We start from the raw sequence: 16,523 nt of genomic DNA, 5'->3' as shown, positions 1-16,523 counted from the left end.
CACAAATTTTTAGCCATAAAGATTATCTCAATGAAGGATTTTTTATCATAATTAAAACTTTATGATTATCTAACTTGAGGTGAATTAAGTTGTGGTATAGCAAAAATGGTGTTGTGAAATTATATTTATTGGCTTGAAAAGATGATCCTGGTACATTTCTGAGTAAAAAAAGCAGGCCACAAAATGATGTGTTTGGCATGATCCCATTATTATTGAAATAATTATACAATATATAATATAAAGTAAATTATACTATTATATATAATTTTAAACTTTTTCATGTATATGAAGTAGATCATATCATATGCCACATATATGACATATGTATATGATACATGTCATGATATGCAATATATTTCATATATATATATGAAAAATGCCTGAGAAAGCATCCAAGGGAGTGTTAGCAGGTAAACTGAGCAGTGTAAGTGAGACTAGAGAAGCATGCAGGTGTCATTCAGGACCTTTAGTTCCTAATAGATATTTGGTTGTTTTCCCAACAGCAGGATGGAACCATGTAAAATTTTCAAGCATATTTACAGTAAGATCTGGTTGTAAAGATTGCAATGAGGAATATTTTGGAGGTGAGCAAAAGAAACAGCTGAAACATAGTGACTAAGAATTTGGACCCCAGAGCAAGACAGTCTGCAGTTGAACCTACACTACCCAATTTAACAGCCATGTAACCTTGGGCAACATATGTAATCTCTCTGGGCCCCAAGTTTCCTCATCTATAAAATGATGATGATAATAGTGCTTACCTCCCAGGAAGGTTATGAGGATTAAGTAATGCAGTATAAAATGTTCAGAATAGGATGTCACACCTACTAAGCTCTATATGTTGTTGTAATCCTGCTTTTAAAAAGAGGCTTGCGGAGATTAAGTAACTTGCTGAAGGCCATGCAACTGTAATTTTGAAGTAGTCATGTAGCTTCAGTTGAAGATAAGGTGGAATGATAGCATGTTCCCTGGGTTATAGTATGGCATACTACATCACCAGTTAGTATCCCAAAGGAAGAACAACTCTAGCTGTCAAAAATGTGATAATAAATAAATCATGATGGTACTTGCATATGCATAAGGTAGGTAAAATGTGAGTGGAGTTATATTTTTTTTATTTGAGATGACTGTAAATATTATATATTTTTCATCAAGGTAAAAAGTAAGTATAAAGACAATCTAAGTGTATCCTCGCGTGTTTTACCTAATCCATCTAACTCCTTCCAATGCAATGCCTCTCCTCCTTAAGTAGGGGGGAGGATGGACGGATTTAAAATGGGGAAAGAAACAGAGTGATGTATACTACTCCCGGTGGATTTAACCCCTCATCTGCCTAACTTTAAAGTTTATGCTTAGTCTATTGATTTACAGGCTTTCACTTCTGTTAAAATGCATCGCTGTTGTCAATTTGCAACTCTGGAGATAACATTGATGAGCAGCTCAAATCTCCTTGGTTACCACAAAGTGACACTGCCAGGAATGGTTTATTAACATGTCTGGCTGCTGACAAACTTGTCATGTGGGAAAAGTTAGGGGAGACCTACCCTTCGGGAGCTTTCAACCAGTTTATTTGTTCTAGCTCCCAGTTCAACTTGTTATCTCCCTGAGAGCATACTTATTCCTAACTTTCCCCCTCCTAAATCCCATTTCATCGAAAAGGGCATTGGACCCATTGTATCTCATTAACCTGTGCTGATGAGTCAGTAATGCTGATTGGTTATCCCATGTTGTTGTGCATTCAAATACAACAATCAAGAAATGTTTAGGCTCTCATTATTCACTCAACAAAAATATGTAGTGAACATTTATAATATAATATATATTATATTTAGTGAACACCTTGAGGGGAAAAAAAGCAGTAAACAATCTATAAGACCTTAGTTCTATGTTGTAGAATTTGATACATTTTGTTTCAAACTGATAGTGTGAACACCTAGGAAGAATTCCTCCCCAGTCAACTTCTTGTTCTAGTGCTTCTTTTTTCTTTCTCCCTTAGTACTTGTTCTCTCTCTTTATTTCCATGTTTGTTATTAATTTTCCATTACGCGTCATAGGAAAGGCCAGAGGTATTGAAGTTTTCTGTATCTGTTAGCAGTGGATTCAGTGGATTAAGGTATTTTTATCTGGTACACTAATTGATCACTGTGCTTACTGCCTTTATCTCTCCTCCTTAGAGGGTAATATTTTAATTCCCAAAACTTTATCAAGATCTTCCCAATTTAGACTATATTTCATTATTGATTAGTCCTTTCTTCTCTACTCATTTCCATATAACAGCTAAGCCTCACATTAATTTGGGTCTTTTATGGATCTAATGTATGTGCAAGAGTGCTATACTGTCATTTTTTTAAAACCCAGATTAAGAATGTATTGATGAAATTTCAGATATCCTAAGCTGGCCAAATAATGAGAAAGGTTCACATTCAAGAAAAGGAGTTCTGGGATGCCTGGGTGGTTGACTTAAGCATCCAAGTCTTGATTTCAGTTCAGATCATGATCTCACGGTTCATGGGTTCGAGCCCCACGTCAGGCTCTGTACTGGCAGTGTAGAGCCTGCTTGGGATTCTTGCTCTGCCTCTTTCTGCTGCTACCCTATTTGCATGCTCATGTGCACACACTCTCTCTTTCTCAAAATAAATGAACTTAAAAAAAAATTTTAAATGATAAAAAAAATAAAATGAATCCAAATGGTTGAACCTCCTATGACGTCTCTTGGAAACAAATAAAAGTAATGGTTGTAAAAGACCTAGTGAAGTTAAGAAGCCCCTGCTTCTTTTGTAGGATGATAGCACAGCAAAGGACCTGGAAAGATCATAAGACGAAAGTAGCTCTCTGCTGAGGGCAGTACTGCCCCTCGGGGGCATTTTGGTTGTGACCCCTAATGCCTAGGGTTGCTCCTGGCATTTAGTGCCAGGGGCCCAGTATACCCACAGCACACTGCCTACCACTGCTTAGTATAAGCAACATAGTTGGTTGATTCATTTTCCAAGGGTAATGAAATGCATGGTGGAATAGTTTCCCCAAGGTCGTATGCCCAGTTGGTGCCTGAACTGGAGACAGAGCTTGGAACTCCATTCCAGGATTTTTCTCACCCGACTGACTTTTGTACATAAATGCTCTTTATACAGCCAAAGGAAAATTGTCCAATTCAAAAGATTCTTTAAGGTGTAATATTCTCATTCTCTTCAGATTATTCCCACACTCTGATTCTCAGTGACATTTCAAACTGCATACGAAAATCACTCTCATTTTGCAGTTGTAACTTGTAAATTTTATTTTTGGAGGGGGGTGGTAAGTTTTGTTGTTATCCCTTCAAAAATGCTTTTATTAAACTTGATCTTTTGCTTTATTTCCCTACTCAATCCAAATAACTTTTGACCACTTTAGGAAATCAAACTTACTTTCAAATGCATATAATGTGCTGTTTTTAAGCATCGAAAGGAATGAACATGCAATTCTCATTCAGCATATTGAACTAACTCCAAGTGTATCATTTCCCAGGTGTTGTGTTGGGTTCATGGATGCAGAAGATATACTACCAAAAGAAAAGAAAAGCATGATCCTTCCTTCAGACATGTGAAAAAGTAAGTCCGATATACTGGTTATGGTGATATTATGGGATGCTATATGAATGTTGAGAAAGGCCACTTAAATCCCAATGTTGGCAGTCAGATAGGCCTTCTGGAAGGTTGATGTCCCAGTTGAGAATTGAGGGGTAGCAGGTGATAATCATACACGTGGTAGTAAGACAGAGGTTGGGGTAAGCAGAATAGGAGATAGAAATCTAGACAAAGAACAGGTTGGGTTATACAGGGAAATGTGTCGCAACTGTAGAAGAGCAAATAGCTTACTTTGGCAGAAACATAGATAAGCTTGTCTGTCAGTTGAGAAATGGAATGGAAGGGATAAAGAGGCAAAGACGAGACCTGACGAGACAGATAAGCCAGGCCAGAGAGTTTGGGTTCTATCTCGAGGGAAGTAAGTAACCATTGAATGGTTTTAAGAAGAGAATTGGTAATTACAGAAATAGAATTTTGAATAAACAGTTAGCTTCTAAAAATCAGAGCTTCATAGGATACACCCATTGGATGCAGTATATTCTTTTGACATTCTTGTTGAAATTCATCCTCACCACTCCCATCGATGTTGTATATGTGTTTCTCGTCCTAGAGTGAGTTTGGCTCAGATCCTATCCTTTTACTGTCAGTGACAAGCCCCTGTCTCCAACCGATACTTTTAATTAGTGCTCATCATTGCTGGGGACAGATGTTGTCGTAGTAAAGAATGAGGAGATGTTAGTTCAGAGTGCACAAGGACAGTGTCAAAGAGGGAGGACTTAAGGCATTATTATACATACAACACAATTAAATATTAATGAAAAATGGTACTTTTCCTGTCATTACCAGGCTTTTGTTTTGCAAAGACAAACTACTAGATGAAATAGTGGAAGATATATAGCATTATTTCTGTCTGAATGAATGTTGGAGATGTAGGTAACAGTATTTTTTAAAAAATGTGCTTCCACAAATTGCCAAAGGGTAGGTAGGTAAAAAGTGTCCACTGGATATACGTGCAATAATTAAAGAGATATTTTGAGTGCTGACCAAGGAATGTTGTTTTGTTTTTTTTTAAATGTGTAACAATAATAGTACTTTATTGACTTCTTTTCACATTAGATTAAAGCACCATCCTTACTCACGTGTTTACTTTGTAGGAGTTGTCGAATTTTGCATGCTGATATACAAGCAAAAACTCAGTTTGAGCCTCAATAAAGTAGAAGTAAAACATTCTTCAGAAGATCGACTATGAAAAAAATAATAAACTTGGTAGGAATGAAAGAGTAAAGGTTTTCTCAAGATAGAAGAGCTTTGTACTCATTTAAAATCAGATGGCAAGAAGACAGGTGGCAAGAGATTAAAGATATTGGAGAAGGGAAAAGAAATAGGACATTTGTTTTTTTCTGAGACAACATGAAGGAATGAAAGAAAATAAATTGAGACACGAGAACATAGAGGCAAATGGGTGAGAAACAGAAAATCATTATTTATACCTCTTCTGTTTTCTAAAAGAATTTGGTTTTGAGGCAGCTTATAAAAAATGACACAGGAATAATGAAGTTAATAAACAGAAGGGGAAAAAAAAACCCTGAGGACTTAGGAGGAGGAAGCAAATATGATATCATGACGTCTAACATAGTTTGAAGACAGAGGGTCAAATTTGTCTCTGAAGCTTTTGACAGTCAAGGAAGAGGGCAAAGGTGATATGTGTCCAGTTATCTCTTGCTGCATAACAAGCCACCTCACACCAGTGACTTATAACATTACCAATCATTTATGATTGTCTCTCATGGATCTGTGAGGTGCTTGTAGTTCAGCAGGGATTTTCTGGCTCTTAGTCTCTCATGCATTTGTAGTCAGTGGCTGAGGTTTGAATCATCTAAAGACTTGCTCATTCACACATCTGGTGCCTGGGATAGGAAGACTCAACAACTGGGCTGGAATAGCTAAAGCTCCCCAGGTGTCTCCATCTCTGTGTGATCTCTCTAGCATGGCAGCTTCAGGGTACTTGGCACATGGCACATGGTCCAAAATGAAGCCAGCAGAATCTCTCTTCCCTTTATGACCTGGCCTTGGAAGTCACTCGGCATCACTTCCTCTGAAGTTCTTTAGAAGCAAGTATCTAAGCTGATCTATGTTCAAGTAGAGGGGAATTATACTTACCTTTTTAAAGAGAGGAAATGCCAAATAATTTGCAGCACGTTTTAAAACAACCACATGATGCAATAGATTCTCATTGTCAAAAAGGCAGCAGTGTGTCAGTTGTCCACGTTTACACCTGATGTTGTCCGTCTTTTGTTTTAAACATAGTAAGGGGGAAGATCACCAATTGTAAGAGTAGAGATGAAAAGAGCGTGACATTAAGGAGGAAGGTGTGTGTTTGGAATTTATCCAGATAGGAGCATGTGACCCCAACACAGTAGAGCTTTGCTTCTCAAAGCATGGTCTAGGACCAGTGGCATCTGCACACTTAGAGCTTGTTAGAAATGCAGAATCTTGGCCCCTGCCTCAGACCTACTGAATCAGAATTGCATCTTAGCAAGACCACAGGGGATTCCTATGCAGAATAAATTTTGAAAAGCACTGCTCAAGAGGTTAAATAGAGTTGTTGGGTCTTGGGGGGAGGGACAGAATATTCCTGTGTATGCACTTAGAGTGGGCCATGCGTCTTCCTTCATGGGACAGTAACAGAATATGAGTGGGATAAAAAATTACTAAAGAGAAGTCATCTGAGTTTGAAAATTCCATGCATTCATTGACCTTTATAAATGGCATGGATGTGGGCGCCTGGGTGGCTCAGTTGGTTAAGCGGCTGACTTCAGCTCAGGTCATGATCTCACGGTTCGTGAGTTCAAGCCCCACATCGGGCTCTGTGCTAACTGCTTAGAGCCTGCAGCCTGCTTTGGATTCTGTGTCTCCCTCTCTCTCTGCCCCTCCCCTACTCATGCTCTGTCTCTCTTTCTCAAAATTGAATAAACATTAAAATTGAATAAACATTAAAAAATATATATAAATGGTATGGATGTGGGTATTTAGGTGGAATTGAAATGGAAATAAGATCTAAATAGATTGGGGGAGGAAGGGTGCAGTTATGGGGGATGAAGGATGAAATAAGCCTTGGGAGCTGATATTACAGAAATACAAACAATGGTACCCAAATAAATGGCAGGCAGAAAGGGAAAATACCAATTTAGTTTTCAGAGATAGATAAATATTATTTTGGTGCCCTGGAATTGTGTTAGATGGAATATTACTTAAAGCAAGTAAATTATTGACTGAGTCATTAACTTTGTTTTATAGAAAGATCTGCAGTAATGATATTTATTATCCTGATAAATATCCTGTGTATAGTTAAGGGCAGACAACCAGCAGAACAGTATCAAATATTAGCAAATTTCAGTGCATCATCACTGATATTTCCAACTGTGGTTTGTATTAAGAGCGTAGAGCTTGGAGAGTGAGGAGATCTTTGGAGATATGGCTGATACCAATTCTAGGCCAGGAAATGCACTAAATGTGTCTAGAATATCTTGGCATATTGAAGGATAGGGGAGTTATTAGAGACAACTGGGTTCATGTCTAATGGACACCAGAGGCAATTTGCAGGGGTTTGCACTTGCCAAAGATGGGATAATATTGGCAACAAAAAGAATAATAATGATAATGGATTGAGACACATAAAATATGTTAAAATCCATTAGTTCTTAATGATACTTGCACACAAAAATTCTCATTAGTCACCTTTGAATATGCTATGGAACCAACACTTTATTCTGAAAACTGGTAAATGAAGTGAAACAATCAAGCATTTGTATCACATTTCTTGTATCAATAGTATTTAAGGGTGCCAAATAGTTAATTAGGGTAGACCGTCTAAAAGAATTCTAGTGAATAAATAGGGAAGCAATGGTAGAATTAGAATATCACCATCGAACTCCTAATGAAATAATGGATTTAGGCCATGATCATCAGTGGCTATTAAAACTATTAGGTGAATTTCTTATAGGGAGCTTTGTAATGGTAGAGCAGGCTGGTAACTGCAAACCCACTGCCCGTTCTTGATGTAACAAAAAGAGAAACAACTAGATGTTATGTGCTTCCTAATGGAACTACCCAACACTCCTATAGAATAGTCATACCATAAATCTGGGCTGAGTCTGATCAAGCCTTTAGCTTTCCAGAAAATATAAGAGCCAGGAGAATGTATGAAAAGTCCGCAGAGGGAAACAATCAGCAAAGTTTAAAAGGTGGAAATCTACAACAAATCTTCCACAAATAAAATTATGAGGGAAGAAAAACTGTGAGAGAAAATTTAAAGATTAAAAGATATGTAACAGACTTTGGGTTTCAGTTCTGACCAGGAAAGATCTAGGAAATCATCACTCTCATTCTTAAAATAAGAAAATAATGTTGAAAAAAGACCCATTAGAGAACTGAGGTTATGGGACAACTGCCACCCCCAAATCTGGAGAGATAGGTGAATACAGAGAAGCTTAGCCAAGATCAGCTGACATGGAGCAGAAAGCACTAAGGCCATAAGAAGTTAAAAGCATTTAAATAAGTTTGATGAATTCCCGAAGGCTCCTGTGGACAAGGTCAAGAGTGAGAAAGTGCCATAGTCCCAGGCTTAGAGGGTCCCCATACTTTTAGAAGTTTTACTTCCAGAATTCTACCAGAGTTTCTAGGTATAGGTCTGTGGGGGGGGGGGGGAACACAACCTTTTGGGTAGGATAAGGAAAAATTAATAATTTTGAATTATGCTCCTGGGAAAAGCAACCATTTGAAATACTCCCAGAGTAGACTTCATGACAAAGGGCTGTCCTCCTTAATTGAAACAAAATAAAATACTCGACCCACGGGCAAGGAAATAATAAGCCAACTTTAGCCCCTCTGGCTTTTCTGCCTCACCTAAAAGGAGAAAAAAAAAGAAGCTAAGGAACATTTATGAAGGTCACAGCCCAAGGACATACACTGTTAAAAGACCCTTAAAGGAGTAAAAGCCTGACATATAAGATTATCGAACACTCCCCCTTCCCATACCTTATCATCACATCAACAGGATGTCAGTATAATAACAGTGGATTACAACTGAGAAAGCTGCAAGACACAGACTCGATTTAAGAAATGGTACTTAAAGAACCACCTCTCCCCCAAAAAAGAAGGGAACTTAGAAGACATGAGAAAAAAATCAAAGCTTTGTCAGCTACAACTACAGCAAAACTTCAGCACAGTCCAGCTTGCTAGATCAATGTAAAACCTCACACAACAGCCCTGTTTATTTCAATTCCCATTACTCAGTGTATCATGTCCTGCTTTCAACAAGAAATTGCAAGGCATTCTTTTTTTTCAGCTTTAAAATGTTTTAATTTCACAATTAAAAAAAAGTTTATATGTATAAGACTCAAAGTAAATAGAAAGGCAGCTTTCAATCACAAACGGATGAGAGGAGTCATTCAAACTGTATTGTGGAAGCATATTTAAGGCAATTTAAGCAATTTAAGGCAATACACCTCAGTGTTAGACATAAATAATTTTAACTATGCTGTCCGTTCTGGGTTTTCTATCAGATCTGCATATATATGACACTTGTGGTCAACTTTTAAGATTGGTAACATTGATTTGAAACTCCTTATATTTTGAGTACAGGTTTTACTGCTATAAATACCGTTACAAATAGAAGATGTCAACTAACAAAACAGTAGTCCTCAAAGATCTCTTTGTCCTGTGCTCATACACGTGTAATCTGCTTGCTAATTTACCTTCTCGTAGTTACTCTTCAAATTATAGTCATTATGAATTGAGTTCCCTGTGCATCTCACCTGTCTCCTTTATCTCAGCCTTCTCATACTTTGCCATTCTGTTCTTTCTGAAAATAACCAGCACGAATCCAGCAATAACTGCTAATATCACAATCACAGTGACAGCAATAATACCAGCTTGTAGTTCTTGCATTGAAAATTCAGGTGGTTTTTCATCCATATAGTAAATTTCAGTTTGACCAGGATCCAGATCCAATTGTTGCCCATTTACCCTCAGGCCCATTCTATTGGAATGGAACAAAGATTAATTTGTAACATTTTTTTTTTCAAAATAATAAGCCATGTCAGCTATGAGATGAGAATGAGAAAACTCATTCTGAGTTTTCTGAGATGAATTTTGCATCAGATCAATAGTGATAAGATCATTCTCACACAGAATATTTTTGATGCATTTTGGATCCAGTAGATAGTGAGTTGGGATTGCTTCCTTAAGCATACATAGTCTTCAAACTTTGAACATCTTGAGGTGTTTCTCTTGTTTGTATTTTAGTTCAGTGATGATCCAGTAGGTCCTCACTCGTTCGGAGTAGAACTTCTCAGTTCTTCTGACCTCAACAGTGTTCACATTCCAGCACATGGTGGTGCCATTGTACTGCTTAGCTTTAAAGAGCTCCTTCTCATCACTGTCAGGATCATAGAGCCCATTGTTATTCTGGAAAGCCCTCTCAGGCCTTGCTCTTCTCCCAGACTTTGAGCCAGTCATTTCTGCCTTCATCACCAAACATTTTGTTGCCAGTTTTGAGTGAATAACGGAATTTTGTGTATCAGTTGAAGCACACTCACACTGACCATGTGTGTTCAAAGACCAATCTGGGCAGTTTGTAGTTTTCACAGACACATTCTTTCTGAGCTGTGGCCACTGTCATGGTGGCCACTGTGAGTAGGAGTCCGAATGTGAGGACCTAGGGATGTGCCATACTGTGCGTGTGTGCAAGGCATTCTAAAAGGCAAGAAAAAGAACAGTCTAAAGAAACAAAGCAAGCATCAGAGCCAGGCTCCAATGTAGCACAAATTTTAGAAATATCAGATAGGGAATTTAAAACAACTATGATTCAGTGATTAATATGTGAAGTGGTCCAGTAGGAGAAGGACAGCATGAAAAAAAAAAAGATGAGTAATGTAAGTAAAGAGAAACTAAGTAAAAATCAAAAAGGAATATTAAAAACCAAAAACACTGTGACAGAAATGAAGAATACCCTTTATGGCTTCACCTGACTGGACATAGCCAAGGAAAGAATCAGTGAGCTTGAAGATAAATCAGTAAAATTTTCCAAACTGAAATGCAAAGAAAAAAGTAATAAAAGAACAAAATATTCAAGAGCTATGGGAAAATTATAAGTCATATAACATACACATAATTGGAATACTAAAAGGAGAAGAGAGAAAAGAGCAGAAGAAATACTTGAAGGAATGGTTGAGGTTTTTGAAATTAATAACAAAAAACAACTACAGATCCAGGAAACTTAGAGAACACTAAGCAAGACACACACACACACACACACGCATGCACACACACACACACACACACACGATAGATCATATTCACAAGGCCTAAAATCAAAGATGAGAAAATTTTGAAAGAAGTCAGAAGAAAGCAAATACCATTAAATAAACAGTAATAAAAATCACAGTGACATGAGCCAGAATCCATACACGCAGAAAGAGATTAGAATAAAATATTTACCATGTTGAATGAATAAAAAACACCAACTTGAAATGCTGTGTTCAACAAATTTACCTTCAAAAGTGAAAGAGAAACAAGTACTTTCTCAGAAAACTAAAAGCTAAGGGAATTTGTCAATAGTATACCTGCCCTGTAAGAACTGTTAAAGAAGTCCTTCAGAGGAAAAGAAAATGATACAGGTCAGAAACTCAGATCTACATGAACAAACAGTGCATTGGAAATGAAAAAACAGTAACTGAAAAAAATGTCTTATTCTTAATTGTGTTAACAATTGTTCAAAATAATAATTGTAGCAACGTTAGATGATCATGGCATATGGGTAAGTAAAATGAATGACAGCAATGTTACAAGGGATGGAAGGCAGGACTTGGGAATACTTTTATATGGTACCTTCACAACCTGTGAAGTGGCATATTATTTGAAAAGTAAACTCAGATGAGCTGTAAGTATATGTATATTATACACTGTAGGGTAACCACTAAAAAAGGCGAAAAAAGAAGTGTAATTTATTTGCTAACAGAGGAGAGAAAATGGAATCATGTGAAATATTCAATTAAAAACAGAGAAATGAGAAAAAGATTTTAAAAGAGGAGCAAAGCACAATTGGGATGTATAGAAAACAGTTAAAAATATGGCATATATATTTTTTAATTTTTTGCATGTCTTTATTTTTGAGAGAAAGAAAGAGACAGAGTACTAGCAAGGGAGGGGCAGAGAGAGAGGGGGACACAGACTCTGAAGCGGACTCCAGGCTCTGAGCTGTCAGCACAGAGCCCGACGTAGGGCTTGAACTCATGAACTGTGAGATCATGACCTGAGCCGAAGTCAGAGGTTTAACCGACTGAGCCACCCAGGTGCCCCAAAACATGGCATATATTAATTCAATTGTATCAATAGTCATTTTAAATGTGAATGTTCTAAATACATCAATTAAATGACAGAGACTTTTGTGGTAGATAAAAACACAAGGCCCAACTATATGTTGTCTATAAGAAACTCACTTCAATGAAAGAGGTACAGATAGGTTAAAAATAAAGAATGTGAAAGGACCTATCATGACAACACTAATCAAAAGAAAGATGGAATCGTTAGGTTAATTTCAGACAATCCAGACTTAAGAACAAGGAAAATTACCAGGAATAAAGAGGGCATTACATAATGATAAATCATTCAATTTTTCTAAGATGACATAATAATACTTAAAATGTTTGCTTCTTACAAAAGAGCATCAAAATACATAAGGCAAAATTGTTACGATTGCAAGCAAATATAGACATTCAAAATTCTATGAACAACTTCAACACCCTTTTTTCAGTAATTGATACATCCAACAGGCAGAAAATCAATAAGGGTAGGATTGAACTATACAACACCATCAATCAACTGCATCCAAATGATATTTATAGAGTATTTACTCTAATATCAGCATATACATATTCTCAAGCTCATGGAACATTCACCAAAATGGGTTATGTTCCAGACCATAATATACACTTTAAAATTTTAAATAATAGAAATTATCCAAAATGTGTTCTCAGACCAAATGGAATCAAACTGGAAATCAATTTAAAAAAATACAAATATAGGTTACACAATACATAAATAAATAACATATCAAAGAAATGTCTTAGAGATAGTAAAATATTTTGGACTAAATGAAAATAAAAATACAACTTATAAAAATTTGTGGGTTACAGGAAGAGCAATACTTAGAGGGAAATTATAGCACCAAATGCACATATATTAGAAAATAAGATATATCTAAAATCAATTTAAACTTCCACATTAAGAAAGTATAGAAAGAAGAATAATATAAGCCTAATCTAAGTAGAAGGCAAGAAATAAAAAAAATTAAAGCAGATATCAAATTGAAGTTGAAAATGTTAATTTAATAAAAATTTTTAAATAAACTAAAAGCTGCTTCTTTGGAAAAATTTCTTTGGAAAATTTATAAACCTCTAGCCATCCAGAGTAAACAAGAAAAAAAATGATACAAATTACTAATATCAGAATGAAAGAGGTGGTATCACTACTGATATCATGGACTTTAAATGGATAATAAATATTGTGAACAACTCTATGCCTACAATTTTGAATACTTAGATGAAATGGATTGATTACTTGAAAAATACTATAGGAGAGGGAAAAACTACTTCTTCTACTCATTTGAGCTCAACTGGAGCTCTGTAACAAAACACAAGAGAAAATCAGTAAGTTTTTGAACCTCTATACCTCATATTTACAAGGAAGAAACTCAGAGATGAGTAATTTAAAGAAGTGGTTTAGAACTCCAACTTATATAGCATCTTATCCAAAAAACAATACAGTTTTTAGAAGAGTGACAAGACAAAGAAAAATAGTCTTATGCTTCCAGGGTGGCAAACCATAGGAAGGCAAATATATGAGGGGAAACTAATAGAGTAAGGTTTTTCTTCTGACTCCTTTGCTGCCATTCTGAGCTGATCAGAGTCTCTGTTCACCTTCAAAAAAAGAAAATATATATCCTACATTTAGGGAGAAAAAGAGAGCTTTTCCTGTTTACTGCTTAATTGCCTTTAGCTCAAAATAATTCTTATGCCAAAGAGATATGTTTTAGGGTGACATATTCTGATTTTCTTCAACACAAACTATCAATATGCACACACCACAGAATAGGTAATCCATTAGCAATAATCGCGCCTCGGATAAACCTCATTGGCTACGATACTGCCACTGCGCAAAGCTCAGAATAGATAATCTAAATAGGCCTATGTTGAAGTAATTGTATCGAGAATTTATCACCTTCAAAAAGGAAGGCACCAGGCCCAACTGGTTTCACTGATGAATCATCCTACCAACTATTTAAGGAAGAAATGATACCAAGTCTCTACATTCTCTTTCAGAAATAAGCAGCAGAAGGAATAATTCTTAGTTCATTCTATAAGGCCAGCATTATCCTAATATCAAAACCACATAATGATATTACAAAAAGAAAATTGCAGACAAATATTTCTCATAATCGTAGATGTAAAAATCCTCAACAAAATATTAGCAAATTCAGGGCACCTGGGTGGCTCAGTCAGTTAAGCGGCTGAGGTCATGATCTCACGGTTCACCAAGTTTGAGCCCCGCGATAGCTCTGTGCTGACAGCTCAGAGCCTGGGGCCTGCTTCGGAGTCTGTATCCCTGTCTGTTCCCCTCCCCTGTTCTCTCTCTCTCTCTCTCTCTCTCTCTCTCTCTCTCTCTCTCTCTCTCTCAAAAATAAATAAATATTGAAAAAAATTTAATTAGCAAATTGGATCTAAAAATGTATAAGGATAATTGTACATCATAACTAAGCAGGATGTATTCCAATTATTCAAGGCTAGTTCAACGTTCAAATATCAATTAATGCAATCCATCCTATCAGCAGGCAAAAGAAGAAAAATGTTATTATCATATCGATGATCCAGAAGAAACATTTGACAAAATCTTATACCCATTCATGGTAAAACTTCTAAAACTAGCCTTGAGGGAGTTTTCTCAACTTGGTAAAGAATATCTAAAAACACTGCATTTAACATCACACTTATTGGTGATAATCTGAATGCTTCCCCTAAAATTAGTAATAAGGCAAGCATGTCTCTTCTCACCACTCCTGTTCAACATTGTGCTGCAAGTCATAGCTAGTACGATAAGAAAAGGAAATAAGCACTATATAGACTAGAAGGAATAAAACAGTTTTGGTTTGCAGATGATATAATTTTCTGCTTAAAAAGTCACAATGCATCAATGAAAAGATTAAAAAAATCCTAGAACTAAGTGATTACAGCAAGGTCATAGGACTCAAGACTAATAGATAAAAGTCAATTGCTTTCCCATATCTGAGCAACAAATAGGTAGGATTTGAAATAAAAAATACAATGCTGTTTCCATTAGCACCAAAATAAATGAATACAATTAAGTAACTGGCATACAAATAGCAAAATATGTATAAGATCTAAATGAAAAAAATCTACAGAACTTTTATGAAAGACATCAGAGATCTAAATAAATGGAGAGATGTTTCATGTTTATTAATAGGAAAACAATATTGTTAAGATGTCAGTTCTTCTCAACTTGATCTATAGATTCAATTTAATCCCAACTAAAATTTTAGCAAGTTATTTTTGTGGACATTGGCAAACTGATTCTAAAGTTTATATTGAGAGGGAAGACCCAGAATAGCCAGTGCAATACTAAAGAAGAACAAGATTGGGGAACTGACACTATCCACTTCAAGACTTATTACAAGCCTAGTAGTGTTAGTGAAAGCATAAATAAATAGATCAGTCGATGAGTATAGAGAGCCAAGAAATAGACCCACAAAATATTGTCAACTGATCTTTTACAAAGAGGCAAAGACAATTCAAGGGGTAAAGGATAATCTTTTCAACAAATGGTACTGGGGCAAGTCGACACTCACATGCAAAATAAGCTAGACACAGACATTGCATGTTTCACAAAAAATTAACTCAAAATGGATCATAGACCTAAATGTAAAACATAAAGCTAGAAAATTTCTGGAAAACCTTTTTTTCCTCAAAACGTATAACCCTTGCCTAATCATGATCAAAACTTACATAATTTCTAATAAAGGAGCATCCCACAATGTACCTGACCAGTACTCCTCAAAACTGGCAAGTTTGTAAAAACAAGGAAAGTCTGAGAAACTGTTACAGCCAAGAGAGGCAATTTTTATTCAGAGTTTCCTTTTATTTATGAGTTACTTCAAGAAAAATAAAAACACTTCTCTGCTGATGGTACCGTTTGTGTCATCTCAAAGTGGACTTGACTTTTGTTCTTGAGTATAGGTCACATGTTTCTGTTTTTTTTTTTTTTGCATGCCTACTGAGCTTTGACTGGATACTTTCTATAGTAGACACGTGGAAGAGTGACTTTTATTTTGGGCAGCACTTAACTTAGCTTCACGCTCAGACTCATACTCTGTCCCCTCTGCAGTCAGTAACTGACATTTCCCTCAGATCTGTGATTTTCAGACTCTGGGATTTTGTTTTGTCTGGGGAGAGTTGTTTGGGGTTTTTTTTGTTTTGTTTTTACTAGTTCCTTCATGGTCTCCCCTGTGAATATTAGTTTAGTGGTCAGCCAACACTTCAGGTCAATATTGGTTGCTTATTTTGGGACTCATTCTCTATGTGATTCTTCCCTTCCAAGCTCTCTTCTGTAGCTTTCTGTTTGCCCTCCAAACCCTGAACTCTGGCCTCCTCTCCTTCAGATCAGTAAGGCTTTGGCATTTTGATGCCTCGAGCTGCTGTGCAGATTGGGAATTGTCCCCAGGCAAGAAGCTACAAATTCCCCAGTGTCACTAGGTACAATTCCTGTTTTGTCAGAGTAGATTTTCTTCCAGTTTCTATCTGCTTTTGATTGCTCTCCAGTGTCTCCAAATGGGCTTTCTACTTAAATAGTTCACTTAAAATTTTAAACTTTAATCTGTGGACCTTTAAT

General features: G+C 36.3%; 1 protein-coding gene and 2 pseudogenes across 1 annotated transcript in view; 1 reads left to right on the top strand and 2 right to left on the bottom strand.

Annotated features, from left to right (window-relative positions):
• LOC106989059 (translation initiation factor IF-2-like) overlaps positions 1–16,523 on the top strand; it is a 75,698-nt gene that overhangs the window by 31,045 nt on the left and 28,130 nt on the right. The window contains exon 3 of the mRNA XM_053225084.1: positions 3,502–3,584. Coding sequence (XP_053081059.1) covers positions 3,502–3,584 — 83 coding nt within the window. The remainder of the gene's footprint in view (positions 1–3,501; positions 3,585–16,523) is intronic.
• On the bottom strand, positions 8,809–10,293 carry LOC106989049 (epithelial cell adhesion molecule-like; annotated as a pseudogene).
• LOC113602127 (uncharacterized) lies at positions 13,720–13,784 on the bottom strand (annotated as a pseudogene).

The sequence above is a fragment of the Acinonyx jubatus genome, chromosome B3, assembly GCF_027475565.1.
Source record: "Acinonyx jubatus isolate Ajub_Pintada_27869175 chromosome B3, VMU_Ajub_asm_v1.0, whole genome shotgun sequence".
Classification (NCBI taxonomy): Eukaryota; Metazoa; Chordata; class Mammalia; order Carnivora; family Felidae; genus Acinonyx; species Acinonyx jubatus.
This window is presented reverse-complemented; position numbering and strand designations above follow the sequence as displayed.